The sequence below is a fragment of the Macadamia integrifolia genome, chromosome 6 (assembly GCF_013358625.1).
Source record: "Macadamia integrifolia cultivar HAES 741 chromosome 6, SCU_Mint_v3, whole genome shotgun sequence".
Classification (NCBI taxonomy): Eukaryota; Viridiplantae; Streptophyta; class Magnoliopsida; order Proteales; family Proteaceae; genus Macadamia; species Macadamia integrifolia.
In genome coordinates this window covers 20,862,656-20,880,635 of record NC_056562.1, presented here as the reverse complement: position 1 = coordinate 20,880,635, position 17,980 = coordinate 20,862,656, and the positions used below count along the sequence as shown (strand labels likewise).

Genomic DNA, 17,980 nt, shown 5'->3' with positions numbered 1-17,980 from the left:
TTTTTTTTTTTGTGCTAACGACGGGTAGTAAACAGTGAAGAGCACTAAACACCCCCGAAGTTTATAATTTGTACCAAATTTGTTGCTCACCAACTGCACTACCCCTTTGGGTTTTTTCTCAAAAACATACAAACAATGATAATTCTTGAGAATGATATAATGATAAATCGTTTTTAAATTACTTAATTTTTTTTAATTAATTGCTGACTTAAAATGTTTTTGGAAGAAGCTGAGAAACAATCGAAAGAGATTACAATTTAGTAGTATATAATTTTAATTACAACAAGATACAGTATTACCTAAATAATCCATTTTCATGGAAGCATTTAATTAACCTTAATTAATGCATGACTCACTTTTTAATACATGTATCATTTTATTTCAAGAGAAAATGGGATTGAATTCCTCTAGCTTAACAGGGTATCTGATGCACATCCAATGGTCAGGAACGCTCAGGCATGGAGTCAAAGGCGATCACACGTAGTCCAAGGCATTTCTAGGTGTTGGATCGACACCAGACGCTTTGATGCGCCACAGAGGATCCAAGTCCAGAAAATTAATCTTTCTACTTTTCCCTTATGGCAATGTGAGGTAACAGTTCTAAAGAAAGGATACGCTAATGATTTACTTCTTGTCAAATTTCAAAGCTAAAGTCAGCTAATTGAAAAGAACCACCATGACTTTGGAGTATTATTTCTATCTCACATGGGCTTCTCTATTATTTTCTCTCTTATGCTCTGACCATGCGTGCGCCATGAAAATGATACTTTCATATTCCTCCCCATATATCCCTCATTGGCATCATTGGGAACCACCTCCCTTTAGTCATATATCCCCATTTAATTCTTTCTTTTTTTTCAATTGGCCATTTGTTTTCAATCATTTTCAAAAGGCTTTCAAATTATGTTTTAGCTTCTAACTTGACATACAAATAGGGGTGAGCGGATCAGGTTCACGTATGAGAATGTTCTTGTACATCCCTAGTTTGTGGATTTAGAATCTATTAAATGAAGAGAGAGAAAATTGATTATAAATCCACGGACTAAAGACATTCTCGTACATGAACCTGATCAGCTCTCCAAATAGGGAGCCATGTGAAAGCCCTTTCCCAAGTGGATCATGCAGTTAACGAGAGTCATTATTTCACCTATCAAGTATTAAACATTTATAGCAGAACATGATTGTTGCATGCTATCTTAGTCAATATCAAACACATCAGCTATTGACATAAAAGAATCCCCCACTGAGTATATTTAGTGCAACTAGTTGTCATTGTAAACTATAAGTTGTAATCTTCTGTTAATTGACCCTTGTTTTATTCTTAAAATTAATTTATATATTATTTAATATAAAGATTAAAAAACTTTCAAAAATTAAAATTTATTTAATATAATATTTATATGAAATGATAAGATTTTCATTTAATTGAATCTTTGATCATTAATTCACCATCAATTTATTTAACTTAACTTTTTGTTCAGGGAGAGGATTCCCTAAAAGGCAATATGGCTCCTACACCAACACGAGGGCCATGGAACTGCAATTGGAAGCATCAATAATGATGAAATTTCTATCCTTCATAATGGGTGGAGTGATAACTTTGCCCCATTTTCTGTCTGGACATAGCGACCACACTGTCTTTTAGGCTTCTTTTTATTTTTGTTTATTTAGTTTAAGGAGATGTATTTCCTATCTAGAAACGCATCTTTATGTCCAGACATAAGAAATGCAAAATGATCACCGTACCTCTCCTAATCAATGTCCAAACATACGATTTCATTAATCAAAACCCTAATACAAGGGTCACACTCCTGGATAGAAAACATTTCAACTTAATCCAAATACCACTATAACACAAATTGATCTTGGAGTATTCAATTGGGAAGCATTTTGGTAGGTTACTAATTAGGTAAGCAGGTGATCAAAGGAGAATAAGTGGATAGTCCTTAAGCGGTGGGTGGAAAATCTTTTATGTTGACCATGGTTTTCCATGGCAAAACCATTTTAAGTCATGATCCATTTAACTAGTTAGAATATATAAATGCATGACCCATGGAAGGATGAAATTCTCAGCTAAAAGCAACAAATGGTGGACTAAAATGATGAACAAGACAAATTTTCCTTTAAGCAGTGCAGGTTTATTGTGACTATACACCATTTTTCATAGGAGAATTTATTTACCACGTGGCATGTTAAGTAAACTCCAATTTTACCAATTTATGCAACTTTTGCCATACAAGATGAACCATATAATTATATTAGATCACCAAATTGAACTTGTAACCAATACATGGAGTCCTCTTTATATTCATCAGTTCAAAATTTTATCTTAGTGTATCATGTGGCAAATATTGAAGCCTTACATAAAATCATTCATTTTTGTCTCTTTTATTTATTTATTTATTTTTGGTTGAAGGAGAACTATTCATTAACATGTGTCAAGCACATGAAATCAGAATTACAAGAAGACTGAATCTACGAAGTAGAGATAGGCCAAACTATCTTACATGGAGAGGATAGGGCTTTACAGGCTAGAGAGTCCGCTAAAGCATTACAATCTCTAGGAATGTAAGTAAAAGAACATTGATGAAAATAAGAAGTTAACTGGGTGATATCATTGACGATGGGTCCGACCTCAGTAGATGAGCATCGTTGAGGATTCTTGATGAAATTGATCACTTCTTTGCAGTCTGTCTCTTTTATTCAGTTGCATCTAATTTCTAACCTAAAATCTCATTTCATCAATCTATTCAAATAACTATGAAGTAAGGGGCCTAAATTGATTGTGGCGAGGTTTTGGGATCAAATTTCACCTTAACAGGAAGGGGAGTTAGGGATAATTAGTATAATGGAAAAAGATATTTCAACCATTGGTACTGTAGGTTACATAAACTCTCTCTTCTTTATACTATCTTTGATTTCCATCACTTTTTGATGAATTCTCCTACCATCCCATCAGTAGGCGCCCCACCTCTCAAACATAGACAGCTTCCCTTAGTATATATTTACTATTTTAAAAAAGAGAAGGAGATTCCCATACTGCCATTGTGAGAGTAATCTCCCATGCCATGCCAATAATGATACAAGAAAAAAAATAAAAAATTCATCCATATGGTCAAAAGTAAAAATGAAATCATATCAGAAGACGACGGTACACTGGCAATGTGGGAAGTTTTTTGTCTTAATTAAAAAAAAAATTATAAAATACATATATTTGTAATTTACCTATTCAAAAGGTAGATAAAAATTTCATGAGTAAGGATTTCTTAGATAGCTCATGTAAAAAGAATCTCCCATGTCACACTCATTATAATATAAAAAATCATTCGTCAATAGAAAATCCACATGATCAAAGCATCCCCACACCGCCTGCATGGAATACTTTTCCCAAATCATATATATATATTTTTTTTCAGGTAGAATCTAAATCATACTTTCATGTATCAAGAAGGAATACAAACTAATATAATTGATGCTCCTAAAGTCTAGGAGAAAACACTTTGATATGACCACCTCACCCTTATATCCTTTTCCCCTCTCCTACCCACCCCACACTGTTTTGGAGACAAACATTACTTTATCCGTACCATATCCACCTCATTTATACAAAAAGGCTCTTGCGAGGGACAGTGGAAGCTTACGAGGACATTCCTATTCCTAACCAGCCACCCATGATAAAGACTATACTCCCTCTCTTGATAGTTGAAGGGAGGGAGTGCTGACGTGTCATTCATCTCCCATGTCAGTCACGTGATCCTTGACCCTTCTCGAAATCTCTCTGGCTGACGTGTAACATAAATACAACGTGGCAAACACCTCCACGTGGCATAGACTATAAAAAGGATGTTCCAGGGTTCCCCCCTTATCAACCGCAGTAAATTTCTCTCCTGTCGTTTGTTTCCCTCAACGAGAAAACGGAAGAACGTAGAATAGCAAGACGACGCAAAGAGATGGAGAGAGATAGAAAGAGAGAAGAAGATTAATGATTCTGGAATATCTAGGGTTTTGAAAGTCTTCTTCTGCAAGGTTATCTATTTGTGGATGGTTTGATTGGTTGATCTTTGTTTTCATTAATGGCGACTCCCTTAACAACTGGTCTTCAACATAGAGATGGAGGTCTAGCTTTAATGACCGGACCTGTAAATCCAGTGGATCCTTCTTCTTCTAAACCTTGTTTGAAGAATTCTGGTCAGAAATCTCCAATCCTTATCTTTCTCTTCTTCCATAAAGGCATCCGTTCCTTGCTCGATGGGCTGCACCGAGCTGCTATGGCTTTTGCAGCTGACCAGGACGGCGACATCAGACCACTGTTCGAGCGTTATCACTTTCTTCGCGCAATCTATAAACATCACTGCAATGCCGAAGATGAGGTGCGTTTGCTAGTTTATGTAACTCTGCTCACCTCCCAAATGATTGAGAATGAGATTTGAGATTCTTAGGGCTCAATTATTTTTTCTTTTCTGTTTTCACCTGAATTTAATGCGTTTCAGTGGTTCTTCGTTAACTGGATAATGATTTATTTGACTGTATTCGCTCTATTGCGAGTTTCAGCTCGTGTGTTAATACCTTATCTGATTTAGGACATGTAGGGTAATTCTGTTTTCATAAATTTCGTTCCCTTTTTTTCCTCATGTCTTTAATCATTTGCTTTTTGGCTTATCATCAGGAAACAATACGTATATTAGCCATTGGTTATTCAATTCTGATTAATCTTGATTCATGTCAGATCGATTTTGCAATGTTTTTCTCTTCTAATCTTCTATGTATATTGCCTATTGCTGTTGCAGCGGTCCCATACAACTGTAAACGCTTCAAAAAATTTCATCTGGAAGTTTCTCTTATGCTATAAAATCGTGTTGCTTTTGAGCACGATACACTCATTCTCTTTTCCTGTGTTATGGAATATCGTTTTATAGTTCAGGATAGATATTTGATGGGTTCATGTATTATAAAACATGCATATGAGATGATAATACAAGCCCCTTTGTTAGAGATACATGAGAAGTTGTATATTGGTTAGGAATAACTGATGAATTCTACTTGGATATGATTCTCTTAATTAATTTGGTTTACCTGTACTGTAGTACTCTCCAATTCTAGCAATAGCTTTTCATGAGCCTGACAGAAAGTTCATACTCTACAACCGTCAATACAATTTATTTCCATCATTATTCCTTACATCCAGTGAAGCTCCCCAAGATATCTGTTAGGTTATCTATTGATATATATATATATATATATATATTTTTTTTTTAATTCCCATTTTTTTTCTCTTTTATTTTCAATTTTTTGTGCTGAAATCTCTTTTGAGTTTATTTCTAGAAAACAAATGGAAATTAGTATTTGGGCCTGTTACTTGTGAGACATCTCCTTTATTTGGGCGTGGTACTTGTGTGACATTTCCTTTCTGTGCTGCACAGTCATTGATTGTTTAATCTAGGGTATTGGATAAAAAGACAACTGAAACCTCACAAGCCCCATTTCTTTAATTCAAAAGTGAGAGAGAGAGAACATAAAGTAACCCAATTGAGGCAAATTATGCAAAACAGATTTGAGAACATAAGTAACCATGAAGGTCATTGAATCTTGGATTGAAAGCTTTTACATGGAACTTGAATGACAGTAGTATCAGTTAGTAATAGCAGAGACTGCAAACAAATAGCAGTGAATCAGCAGCAATAACAGGTACAGGTAAGCACCGCTGAGGCTTTCAACAAGGCTCTCCCAATCTGAATCCAAAACTTCATTTAAATATCTGCAATCAGATTAATAATAGCAGAGACTGCAATCAAATAGCAGTAGATCAGCAGAAATAACAGGTATGGGCAAGCACTGCTGAGGCTTTCAAGAAAGTACTGCCAATCTGAATCCAAAATATCGAATTAATAACTGATTACATCATAACCCCTGACCTATATTTATAGACCTATAAAAAGAACTAAAATGAATAGAAAAATAAAGGAATAAAGATGCTAAACTTGTGGACCAGTAGTTCACTTAAATTAGACTACTTTGCCTTTATTTTTGAATACTCAAATGACCAGATATCTAGCTCAACTTGGTTTCTTTAGATAAGACTATAAATTCTGACAATTTAACCCCTTATTTAAAACTGATCTTTGAGTATCCTAATCTAAGAGAGGAGACTGGTGAGGCGCTGCATTGTAAAAATTAATATATTTCTCTCACAAAAGGTTTGGAAAAGTGATGAGTTTCTGCTGCATTAGAGACTTGAATACTAGGTTCTGATAAGACTAAAAGTTCAAGTCATGAATCATGAGAATGATCAAAAAGTCATAGGGTTCTTGCTTTGGATTCAAATTATTTAGGTTGAGATTGGATTCATCGATTTGAGATTAGTAAGATTTAATAATAATTGATTAAAGTGGACAATGTGTGGTTATCTGAATTGTTTTCAGTGTGTTAACAATGTGGTGAACCTATTTCTCTAGGTTTCTTATGAGTCTGTGACGTTAGTGAATGAAATGACTAGGCTTCTTTCTGAACTCCCGGGATACTTGGTAGAATATGAACTACTTTATAAGAAAGAGTCATCGTAAATTTATAATAACTTATTATAAAACTAAATTTACTACATTAGTATATTTTCTACCAATTATACTGACCAGCATATCTAATATTTATGAATCGTGGAATTGAGTTACCATAGTTCAATCGTCCTAGTAGAGTTCTGGACATTAACCAACAAATGGGCCAAAACCATATATCAAGCCAGAAAAGTGAGAAGACAAAGGCAATTGCAGTTTACCCTAATGAACTAGGTTTCTTGAAAGTTATTAACTGCGACATGTATCAGGACTGAAATGTGTTAGACCAGGTTAGAATCAGTTCAGTTGGAAGACAGCAGGTTGACTTGACCCATATAACCTTAATTTTCTCAAATGAAAAGATGTAGATATTCTGTCTCACTTGAGAAGGCGAACCATTAGAATCTATTTGCCTTCATAAATATGTGTATCGAAATTAGAAAACAGGCATAAAGCTTCTGTTATGCTAATACTTGGTAACCTGTTATTGAAGCTAAAGTTTTGTGTTTTAATATTATCTTTCACTAAATAAGAAGATAGTATCGTTAGCTTTCGTTGATCATGTCTGTTAGTGCAATGCTAAAAGCCCCAAAATTTTGATGAAGACGAGCTTGTACATTTCATGTGGTCTATTTGTATAATATGCAAAATTTGAGATATGAAACTAAAAGTCTGGCCTATTTCCTCAAGCTCTTTAAAAGGAGATTACGACCAATTGTATTTTTTCAGGAAGAGGGCTAAGGCTGGAATAAAGCATGCTTAACCTTTTTGGATTCTTTCTAGTTTGTCAACAACCCATACTTGTAAAAATATTTTTTATAAAATCCGACATTTACCATCTTTAAAGGCTCCTGCCTGAACTGAACCTGTTGAGAATTTTTTTCTCTTTTTGGTTATTAACTAGATGCTGCAATGGTTTGTTATGTTTGGAACTTCAGGTCATCTTTCCGGCTCTTGATATACGCGTGAAGAACGTAGCACGGACATACTCCCTTGAGCACAAGGGAGAAAGCGATCTTTTTGATCATTTGTTTGAGCTGCTGAGTTCAAAGTCAAAAAATGATGAAAGCTTTCGGAGGGAGTTGGCTTGTTGCACAGGAGCCCTTCAAACATCTGTTAATCAGCACATGTCCAAGGAAGAGGAGCAGGTATTAATCTTTCTTCCCTTTAATCACTAATGTGCATAATTCTCTCATTGTATTTTAATGATCTTTGTGGTGGACTCTATACTATAAATAGGGAATGTCCATTGGGAGCTTGGTTTTCTTTGAGTTGTGTATGTGATGGAATTGGAGCTATACAATCTGAATACTTAAGTGCATACATAAGAAAATCTAATGGATCAATTTCTGAATTGGTGTGCACATATTTTCTCAACACGACTATAATTTTTTATTTATTTTTTACTTCAGTAATAACATTACTAGCAAATAAAATTGGTACTCACCCAAATAAATAAATAATGTTACTTGTTTTCTTAAACACATCTTTTCTTTAACCATGCTGATTATATACATTGGTATCTAATCAGTTCCTCTATTTTGACATTTTCCTAATTACTTTGGTTGTAGATCATATCATGTGTACCACCTCCAATTGGTTTTCTGCTTCAAGATTTAGCTTATTTGCATTATTAAGCTTGGTCAGACATGATCTATGCCACCGCGATATGATATGTTTTCAACAGATAAGACATTGCTATCCTTCCATTAACTTATGCTACAACCTTCCTCCCCCCACCTCTAAAAAAAGAAGTATCTTACTTCAATGCTGTAGTGTAGTTATCTTGATTCTTGACACTTTAAAAATATGAGTTATATCAGTATCTGGCACCCTCATTATTAACTGCAAAATGACATATGGTCATTATCCTCACCGTACCCAAGTAACATACGTTTGAGTTTCTTAGTTCTGAGACTGTTACTTAGATGCTTTAATCAACATCCTTATAAATTCCATTCCAAGCATATACTTGCCGGACTGGGTGATGTCCTAGCTTGTGTGCAAAAGGTTTGCAATTCTGAGACTGTCACTATCATGCTTTATTTGTAAGTCCTTAAATTTTTCTATATCTACAATAAGCATATTATTGCACTGTAAAGTACATCTAGATTTCAAGAGTTGTCTCCCTTTTTGGCATTTGAGTAGAAGGGTGGGGGGTGGGGAAGGACTAAATTAAACAGTAAATGTGATGGTGAAGATTGCCTACGTGTACATACGCTTTCAATATTCTCTTTTCTGCACACCCATCCATCTACAATCATGAAAATATAGATATATAATATTTGAGCGTGCATGTTAAAAATGAACTTGAATAATATCCGTTTTGTCTTTGGTTGTGGCAGGTCTTTCCATTGCTTATTGAGAAGTTCTCATTTGAAGAGCAGGCTTCTATAGTCTGGCAATTTTTGTGTAGCATTCCAGTGAATATGATGGCAGAATTCCTTCCCTGGCTTCCATTCTCTATTTCATCTGATGAACATCAAGATTTACTGAACTGCTTGTGCAAGATAGTCCCAGAAGAGAAGCTGCTTCAACAAGTAAAGTGTTTGATCTTGGCATGGAACTTTCTTTTGTATCTTAAGAAAATATATATTTTTTTCCTGTTTGGCTGTGTTTTGTTAATTTTACACTGTGGTTGACTACGACGTGTGTTAAATGAAGGTTATATTCACATGGATGGAAGGAAAAAAGTTATCCGGTATTCGTAAAACCTGTGAAGATGATTCTCAGCTTCAGTGTTCTGTAGATTCTGGGGTGGGCATGTCAGTTGCTCAGACTGAGCAAGGATCCTGTGCATGTGGATATTCAAAGATTGGGAAAAGAAAATATTTGGATTCAAACAGTGACGTTACTGATTCTATTGAAACACATCCAATAAATGAAATATTGCTTTGGCATAATGCTATAAAAAGAGAGTTGAATGATATAGCAGAGGAGGCTAGGAAGATACAACTTTCTGGAGATTTTTCTGATTTATCAGCTTTCAATGAGAGGCTACAATTTATTGCTGAAGTTTGCATCTTTCATAGGTATCCTATTCATCATTCTTGCTTTTGTTGCAGTTCCTTTTCTGTTGACAAGTTGTTACACTCTCAAAGTATGAGGGCCTTTATAATGTGTAGTGTTGCTTCCAGAGCTTTAGCTTTATTTTGAAGTAGTTGAATCTGATAAAGAATATGAAAAATAGTGAAATGTATTTCCCTCTGAATGATGTTTGTGAAGAAATTCCTTTTGATAACAAATTGATCATTACATGTGGGTATCCCAACAAAAATATAAGGAATACCTAGTAGCAGGGTCTCGTGCACTGGGTTGCTGTATATATGTCTAATCTCAGCATAAGTCGTGGATGTGCTCAACCACAATATTACAACTTACAAGAGCTTGGATTCTCCTTGAAACCCATGGTTAAATGTTTGAAGAACCACCTGTAATGTAGTACTGAATTTGAATGATCAAAACAGTAGCCAAGCAAGGTCTTTTCACAGAGAATAAAATCCAGATTTGGGGAAATAGAAGCAACTCAGATGGTTAAAATAGGTTAAAACTTAAATCGAGTTAAGTAATAGAGGGTTAGCACACTTTCTGAAAATCTGAGATTAATTCAATGGTCAGATCAGCAGATATAGAGAAATCCTACCGGATATAGGGAAGGGCAGAACAATAATTTCAGTGACTAAAGTTGTGATCAAAATTAGGTCTTGAACTACCAATCGATTCTACATATGAATCAGGTAGCAGTAGTTAAATTAGATCAACAAATTAGAACCAAAATCAGTATATCAGGGTATAAACGGTAGCTTAAGAAGAAACAGGAGCAGAATTGAAAAAAAGGAATAATTCCAGATTGACAGGTTAGAATCTGCCCAAATTGAAACGGAGTTCTATTTTAGATGGATAGAACATTCAATAAAAATTTCGCAATGTTAGAATAAGTGTGCCGCAAGGGGGCACAATGGAGATTTCCCCCCTCCACAGATCCTATTTAGAGTGGGGAGGCTGGATGGGGGAGGATATATTTGTAATTGAGTTATGAACTGTATTCCTGTTTGGGTTAGGACTTGTACTCCTGGTTTGGTTAGGACTTGTACTCCTGTTATGACTCTGCTTATTATAAATAAAGGGCTTGGGTGATCAATTAGATCACTTATGCATTCTCCCCAATTTTGCTATCAACAGGGAGGATTCTAATGGTCAGATTGCTTAATCTCAAAAAAACATGTAACATGTAAATTGGGTCTGAACTTGCTTGTTAATGGATGAAGAAGATGACGGAATAATAAGAACAACAGAAATAAATACCTGGGCTTCACACCGCAAGGTGGTTTGATTGGATCGAACACCAACCTAGACCCCTTTGCGTTCCCAAGTCAAGGGTGAGTTCTATGCTCTTGTGGTCTCACACGCTAATCCTACAGGTGCCCGTAGTAGGCCGACCACCCTTCCTAAACCAATCATCATATGGGGCCTTGATCACACAAGGGATTTCTTGATCAAACACTAGAGATTCTTCACTAACGAAGAAGGAGAGCAGCAATAGCCTTTTTATTCATCAAAATTTGTGTATAATGCTGGCTTCCCTTACAAACTTATGTCGAAAACTGAAAAATAGACTTGGACACTAAAAAAGAAAGGCCTAACTCAATCCTTAACTAATTGGGAAACCTATATTGACTAGAAAACTGAAATAACAAAGACAGTAGACTCAAAACAGGACTGAACTTAGAGATTCATAATCCAGCCTAACTAAAACACTTAATAACAATTAAAATAAACAAATAAAAACATTAACTTAACTAATTCCGTATGTCTAGCCTATACCCATATTAGAGGCCCATTAAAGTGACTAATTACAAAGAAAACCCATGGAACTATAGGTCCAACACATATATAACTCATCCCAAAGCTTATTTCTAATAAAATAAGCCCATTTAGGTGATTTAACTGTGTCAACCTGTTGCTATAGTTTGAATATCCTAGCACTGGATGGGCACCTTCAAGATGTCATGTTGTTAACCCAGTTGTTCTTATAGATTTCTTTTGCTTATTGCACAAAAAGGGTAAATAAATCTTAGAGACCATTCTGTTGTTTCTCTTGGACTTTATATATTTATTTTCATCTTCTTAAATGAGAATTTCCTGCTACTCTGGCTGCAGTATTGCTGAGGATAAGATTATATTCCCTGCGGTGGATGAGGAACTCTCTTTTGCTCAGGAGCATGCTGAAGAAGCAATTCAGTTTAATAAGTTTAGGTGCTTGATAGAAAGCATGCAAAGTGCTGGTGCTACCTCAACTTTGGCTGAGTTCTACACTAAGCTGTGTGCACATGCTGATCAAATAATGGACACCATACAGAAGCACTTCCACAATGAAGAAGTGCAGGTGAGCCTTAGTTTTTTGGTACAATAGTTAATCCTTCTAGCGTGATTTGAAACAATTTTCAAGTTATGGGCAAAGATATTCCTGAATAGAGTGGTTGAGAGAACCAACTGCATATTAACTATTGCTAGATAAGTTTTGAAGAAGTAGATGCTTAGTCAAACACTATCAGATTTTGGACTCCCTAAAATCAAGCCATTGCAGAGAACAGCCTTAAAGTACATATTTTTTTTAAATGCAATCTAGCTTTAACCTTCCAATCAAGCTTTCTGTTTTTTCTTGAAGGCATCTATTAATTCTTTCTGCATCAATAGGTCATTCCACTTGCACGAAAGCATTTTATCCCCCAAAAGCAGAGAGAACTTATGTACCAGAGCCTATGTGTGATGCCCTTGAAATTGTTGGAGAGTGTCTTACCATGGCTCGTAGGATCACTAAGCGAAGTTGAAGCAAGATCTTTTCTTCGAAATATGTATTTGGCAGGTGTGTTAATTGTCTATGTTACTTAAAAAAAGAGTTATGCACCACATATGCAATGCTTTTGGTACATTTCTGACTTGTGTACTGATATGATACAGCACCGGCATCTGAGATGGCATTGGTAATACTTTTCTCTGGTTGGGCATGCAAGGGTCGTCCGGAGGGTGCGTGTCTGTCTTCAAGTGCAATTGGTTGCTGTCCTGTAAAAAAGTTTATTGAAATCGAAGATGACCTCAGTCAGCAGTCCTGTGCATGTGCCTCAGCATTTTCTGCCATGGGGATCTCGGCATTGAATTCCTCAAATGATGGCCAGAGACCTGTTAAACGTGGAAATATATCAGGATCATGCGGAGATAATATTGAAACTGTAAATACCCGTAAGCCATCTGGTAATAATCAGGCTTGTTGTGTCCCTGGTTTGGGAGTTACGAATGGCAATCGAGGAATTAGTTCGCTTGCTGCCACGAACTCTATGCGAACCTTGTCTGGAAATCTTTCTGCTCCATCTCTTGAATCCAGTCTTTTTATTTGGGAAACAGATAATAGCTCTTCTGATATTGCTTACACCTCACGACCAATTGATAATATTTTCAAATTTCATAAAGCTATTCGCAAGGATTTGGAATATTTAGATGCTGAATCTGGTAAGCTTAATGGTTGTGATGAAGCATTTCTTCGGCAATTTAGTGGAAGATTTCGTCTATTATGGGGTCTTTACAGGGCCCATAGCAATGCTGAGGATGAGATAGTCTTCCCAGCACTGGAATCCAAGGAGAATCTGCATAACGTGAGCCACTCGTATACTCTGGACCACAAGCAGGAAGAAAAACTGTTTGCGGATATATCATCAGTTCTTTCTGAGCTTTCACAGCTCCATGAGTCCTTGAACAGTTCCAATATATCCAAGGATTCAACTAAAAGAAACTCTGATTCTTCTGCTGATCCTGGTTCTGAGTTTATGATAAAACACAATGAACTTGCAACAAAGCTTCAAGGCATGTGCAAATCCATAAGAGTTTCACTGGACCAACATGTTTTTAGGGAAGAACTTGAGCTATGGCCATTGTTTGACAGACATTTTTCTGTGGAGGAGCAGGAAAAAATTGTTGGCCGGATTATTGGAACTACAGGTGCAGAAGTGCTCCAGTCAATGTTACCATGGGTAACTTCAGCACTTAGTCAGGAAGAGCAGAATAAAATGATGGACACATGGAAGCAGGCTGCAAAAAACACAATGTTCAGTGAGTGGCTTGATGAATGGTGGGAAGGAGCTTCTGTGGCATCTCAGCAGAAAGTAAAATCAGAGAGTAGCATTTCTCAAGAAGGTTTGTGCAGTGACTTCTTCTGTTGGTTCTGTTAGCTCTTATATGGAATACAGGTTGGGATAAGGTTAATGATATATGATTATTTCATGCTGATTTTGTGTTGGTCTTTGCATTTATATTCATATGCGATTGTAGGCACTGATATGCAAGAAAGCTTGGACCAGAGTGATCAGATGTTCAGGCCTGGATGGGGTGATATTTTTCGGATGAATCAAAGTGAGCTTGAGGCAGAGATAAGAAAGGTCTCTCGAGACTCGACGCTTGATCCAAGGAGGAAAGCGTATCTTATTCAGAATCTTATGACGAGGTATGTTCCTTACTTATTATATCTGGATCATGTATCCTGCAAACTCTGATCAGTCTATTGGTTATGTTAGTCGATGGATAGCAGCTCAGCAGAAGTTACCTCAAACAAGAACAGGGGAAGGTTTGAATGGTGAAGATGTGCCTGGATGCTCGCCATCTTTTCGGGATCCAGAGAAACAGGTGTTTGGGTGTGAGCATTACAAAAGAAACTGCAAACTCCTGGCTGCTTGCTGTGGAAAGTTGTTTGCATGCAGGTTCTGCCATGATAAAGTCAGTGATCACTCAATGGATAGGTAATTTCTGGTATTCCATATGGAAAATTCATGTGGAATTTTTTTTTTCTCTTTAATAGTTTATAATCTGTGCATTATTTGCAGGAAATTAACATCAGAAATGATGTGTATGCGCTGCCTGAAGATTCAGGCAGTTGGACCAATTTGCACAACACCATCTTGCAATGGGCTTTCAATGGCAAAGTACTATTGCAATATTTGCAAATTTTTTGACGATGAAAGGTAAGGGGCTTGTCAAACTCTCATATCTCATTTGGCCATGCAAATGGATGTACATTCTGGATAGAGAGTTGTGCACAACCACCATTCTCCAAACCCCCCCCCCCCCCCTTTCAATTCAATTATAGCTTTGGTTATGTATGTGAAAGGATAACAGATGCACTTATTTTTAAGAAGATTTTTTTTTTATATGAATTTACTCAAAGGCACAGAGCTTATTTTTCATGCTAATCTTCCTTGGTAGTAATTGGATCCAAAAGAATCTCTTGTAAGGATGATTTCTTCTCATAAATTTCCATCTGCACTATACTTAGACATGTCTTTTGGTGGATAAAATATTATATAAAAATAAATAAATATCTCTATGACTTTTATATTTGTATAACTGGTAACGTAACTTTGTCACAGGATTTAAAAGCTTCTGGAGGGTTCTTGTAGCTCATTTTAATATTGATTCTAAAAATAAAAAAATAAAAAAAATAAAAAAAATCCTTGAATGTTCCCTAAATATCTCTATATTTTTATATTTGTACAACTGGAAATGCCTAATTTTGGTAAAAGATATTACTTGTTTATGTAACTTTTTGTCACGGGATTTCAAAACTTCTGGAGGGTTCTTGTAGCCCATTTTATATTGAATAGTGAAAAAAAAAGAGAAAAAGAAAAAGGGGAACCCTTGAAAGTTCCTTTGGTATCTCATCTAGGAATTTTTTGTGGTCAGATTTCTGTGTATCATTTTGTATATCTGATTGTGGCAAGGATAAATTGGTTGCTCATAGCAGAATATATAAATAAATTGGTCACTGCTTGCACACTTTGAATAGTAAGTAATAAAAAGAAACCCCACATATTTTTTGTTTTTTGATATTATTTTCTTAAGAGAGAAGAGAAGAACATGGCTGATACAGATACAACATCACTGCCTATTGTTCAAAAGATCAGCAACAAGAATACAATGAAAGGAGACTTTCTAAGAGACTAGACTTAACGATAGGGGTACAAATACAAATCCTATCCAGTGGTCCCCCTCTAACCAGTTCATCAGCTACTTAGTTAGCAGATCGAAATCCAACATCAAAACAATAATGCAATCAAATAAAATAATTAGTTGCCTTGGGTTAGTCCTGCACTTGTGATGACATTTTTCCCATTTGTTTTCAATCATTTTTCTGTTCTGTGGTCATCAAGACTTGGTTTTCATTCAGAGACTACATGGTGTATTTATCTTGAAGTAAGACCTAAGAGAATAGAAATACTTTTTTCTACCGTCCTGGTGTGACATCTGACCACTGCAGTAGCAATTAGAAAATGCTTTTCCCAGGAGTTGCTCATGGCATGAAAAAATATAGAAGACCTTCCTGTTGTTTAGTTAATACTGAAGTCAAAAGAATGCGTATTTTTCATTCTGTCGCTTAATCTCTCTAAACTTGAGAAAACTTGAATGCTTCAGGATATATTGCTTTCTTGGATGACTGTTGAAGGAGTTCCCTTGTCAAATGTTCATTTAATTTTTCCTGCTTGGTTGGAACAGTGTGGATGAGTGTTGAAGTAGATTTTTTGGCATCTTTTTATTTATTTGATTTTTCTGTTTGACTCCTTCAGGACAGTATACCATTGCCCCTTTTGCAATTTATGCCGCGTAGGGAAGGGACTTGGCATCGATTTTTTCCATTGCATGACATGCAATTGTTGCTTGGGGATGTCTTTAGTGGACCATAAGTGTTGGGAGAAAGGTCTGGAAACAAACTGCCCTATCTGCTGTGATTTTTTATTCACTTCAAGTGCTACAGTCAGAGCTCTTCCATGTGGCCACTTCATGCATTCAGCTTGCTTCAAGGTCTGCCGTTCTTCTTCCCTCCCACCCCCCGCCCCCCCCAAAAAAAAAAAAAAAAAAAAAAAAAAAAAAAAAAAAAAAACCACACCCCACCCAAAAAAACAAAAAAAATTTCCAACTGGCTTTATCCCTCTTAAATATCTTTCGACTATGCAAGAACACTACACGAGTAGCTTGTACTTATATTTTCTCCTTCTATCGTGAATAGGTGTATACTTGCAGTCACTACACTTGTCCAATATGTAGCAAATCTTTGGGGGATATGGCGGTAAGAGATTTCTTCATATCATTTTTCAACCCCCCGCCCCTCCACCCAAAAAAAAAAAAAAAAAAATTATGTTGACTTTGAATGTTATTTGGCTCCCTTTTGCCTTTTTCTTTCATCCACAAAATAATAATTAGTACAGATTCACCGTATGACTTCCTTTTTCTCCTCTTTTGCCTTAATGGGTGTTATTCGATATTTTATTATTCACCCTATTAGTTATGTGACCTCCCAAGACCCCTTAGTGGCGGGAGCCTTATGCACTGGGTACACCCTTTTATTTATTTGCAACATCTGATTGGAAAAATAGGATCCATGTGGCTGACCCTATTTAGCTGGGATAAGGCCGAGTTCAGTTGAGTTGAGTTATTTGCATCACTTTATTTGAATATCACATGCAGATATTTTTCTTATTCTGTTTTTGGGTTTCTTGCTAGAGTGGGTAGAGCACCAAAAGAATAGAACTGTAAAGAAAAGGATCTTTTTCCCAGAATACTTTGCATTCATTGCCAATCATAATATGAAAGATTATTTGTCCAATTTGTTTTTGACACTGGTTGCCCAATAAATTGAAGTTACGTAGGTGGTAGTATGGTCTCCTATGTGTGGGAAAAGAAAATGTGTTGGGGAAAAAGATATATGGGGATATATTCTATTCATCCTTTTAGGTAGCAGATACCTAAAAGATTATAAACCCATACAGGTTTATTTTGGCATGCTTGATGCTTTGTTAGCTGCTGAGGAGCTTCCAGAAGAATACAAGGATCGCTGTCAGGTACCTCTTCTATTGTCTCTAGCTTCTTTAAGCCTTTCATATCTTTATCAAGGAGAATGTTAATAAGTGATGTTTGGTAATCATCCAGGATGTTCTCTGCAATGACTGTGGTAAAAAGGGTATGTCACGCTTTCACTGGTTGTATCATAAATGTGGATTTTGTGGATCATACAACACCCGGGTAATCAAAACTGATTCAGCAAATTCCAACTGCTCAACATCAAACTAGGGTGTCTGTGTGGTTCTGGGCTGAAGAGGTTAATCTGGTTCTCTTAGGTTGTTCGAGGTGTGTAAATATTCTTCCCAACAACAGCAACACAGGCTGAGTTTTTGTAAGGTTCGTTGTACTAACATAGTCAAATAAATATTTTCTATGTTTAGTAAAGCCACCAGTAGCCTTATCACCTGTGAGGTAGTTGTATTTCCATTTAAGATTTCATGGGAAAATGAAGCTGGTAGGAATTGAACGATCCAAGAAACAAAGGCTAAGAAGCCATGCATTTGGTTCATATAGCTTCTGTGCTTTTCAAATTGGTTTGTGATCATTAACCA

The 17,980-nt window shown here is 36.1% G+C and overlaps 1 protein-coding gene across 1 annotated transcript; it reads left to right on the top strand.

The window, feature by feature from the left end:
• The first annotated feature begins 3,860 nt into the window (after positions 1-3,860).
• On the top strand, positions 3,861-17,937 carry LOC122081797 (zinc finger protein BRUTUS-like). Its single transcript, XM_042649086.1, has 14 exons — positions 3,861-4,370; positions 7,487-7,696; positions 8,894-9,088; positions 9,213-9,580; positions 11,709-11,934; positions 12,246-12,414; positions 12,510-13,736; positions 13,872-14,043; positions 14,114-14,335; positions 14,420-14,557; positions 16,157-16,391; positions 16,597-16,656; positions 17,357-17,428; positions 17,517-17,937. The coding sequence occupies exons 1-14, from the start codon at positions 4,074-4,076 to the stop codon at positions 17,655-17,657; spliced, it is 3,732 nt and encodes a 1,243-aa protein (XP_042505020.1). The 5' UTR covers positions 3,861-4,073; the 3' UTR covers positions 17,658-17,937.
• The last annotated feature ends 43 nt before the right edge of the window (positions 17,938-17,980 follow it).

Excerpts from the sequence above, each read along its gene's own strand:
- LOC122081797 (XM_042649086.1), top strand. The coding sequence starts at position 4,074 with ATGGCGACTCCCTTAACAACTGGTCTTCAACATAGAGATGGAGGTCTA. Across the intron at positions 12,415-12,509 it reads TCGAAATATGTATTTGGCAG|CACCGGCATCTGAGATGGCA; the intron begins GTGTGTTAATTG and ends GATATGATACAG. Across the intron at positions 17,429-17,516 it reads AATACAAGGATCGCTGTCAG|GATGTTCTCTGCAATGACTG; the intron begins GTACCTCTTCTA and ends GTAATCATCCAG.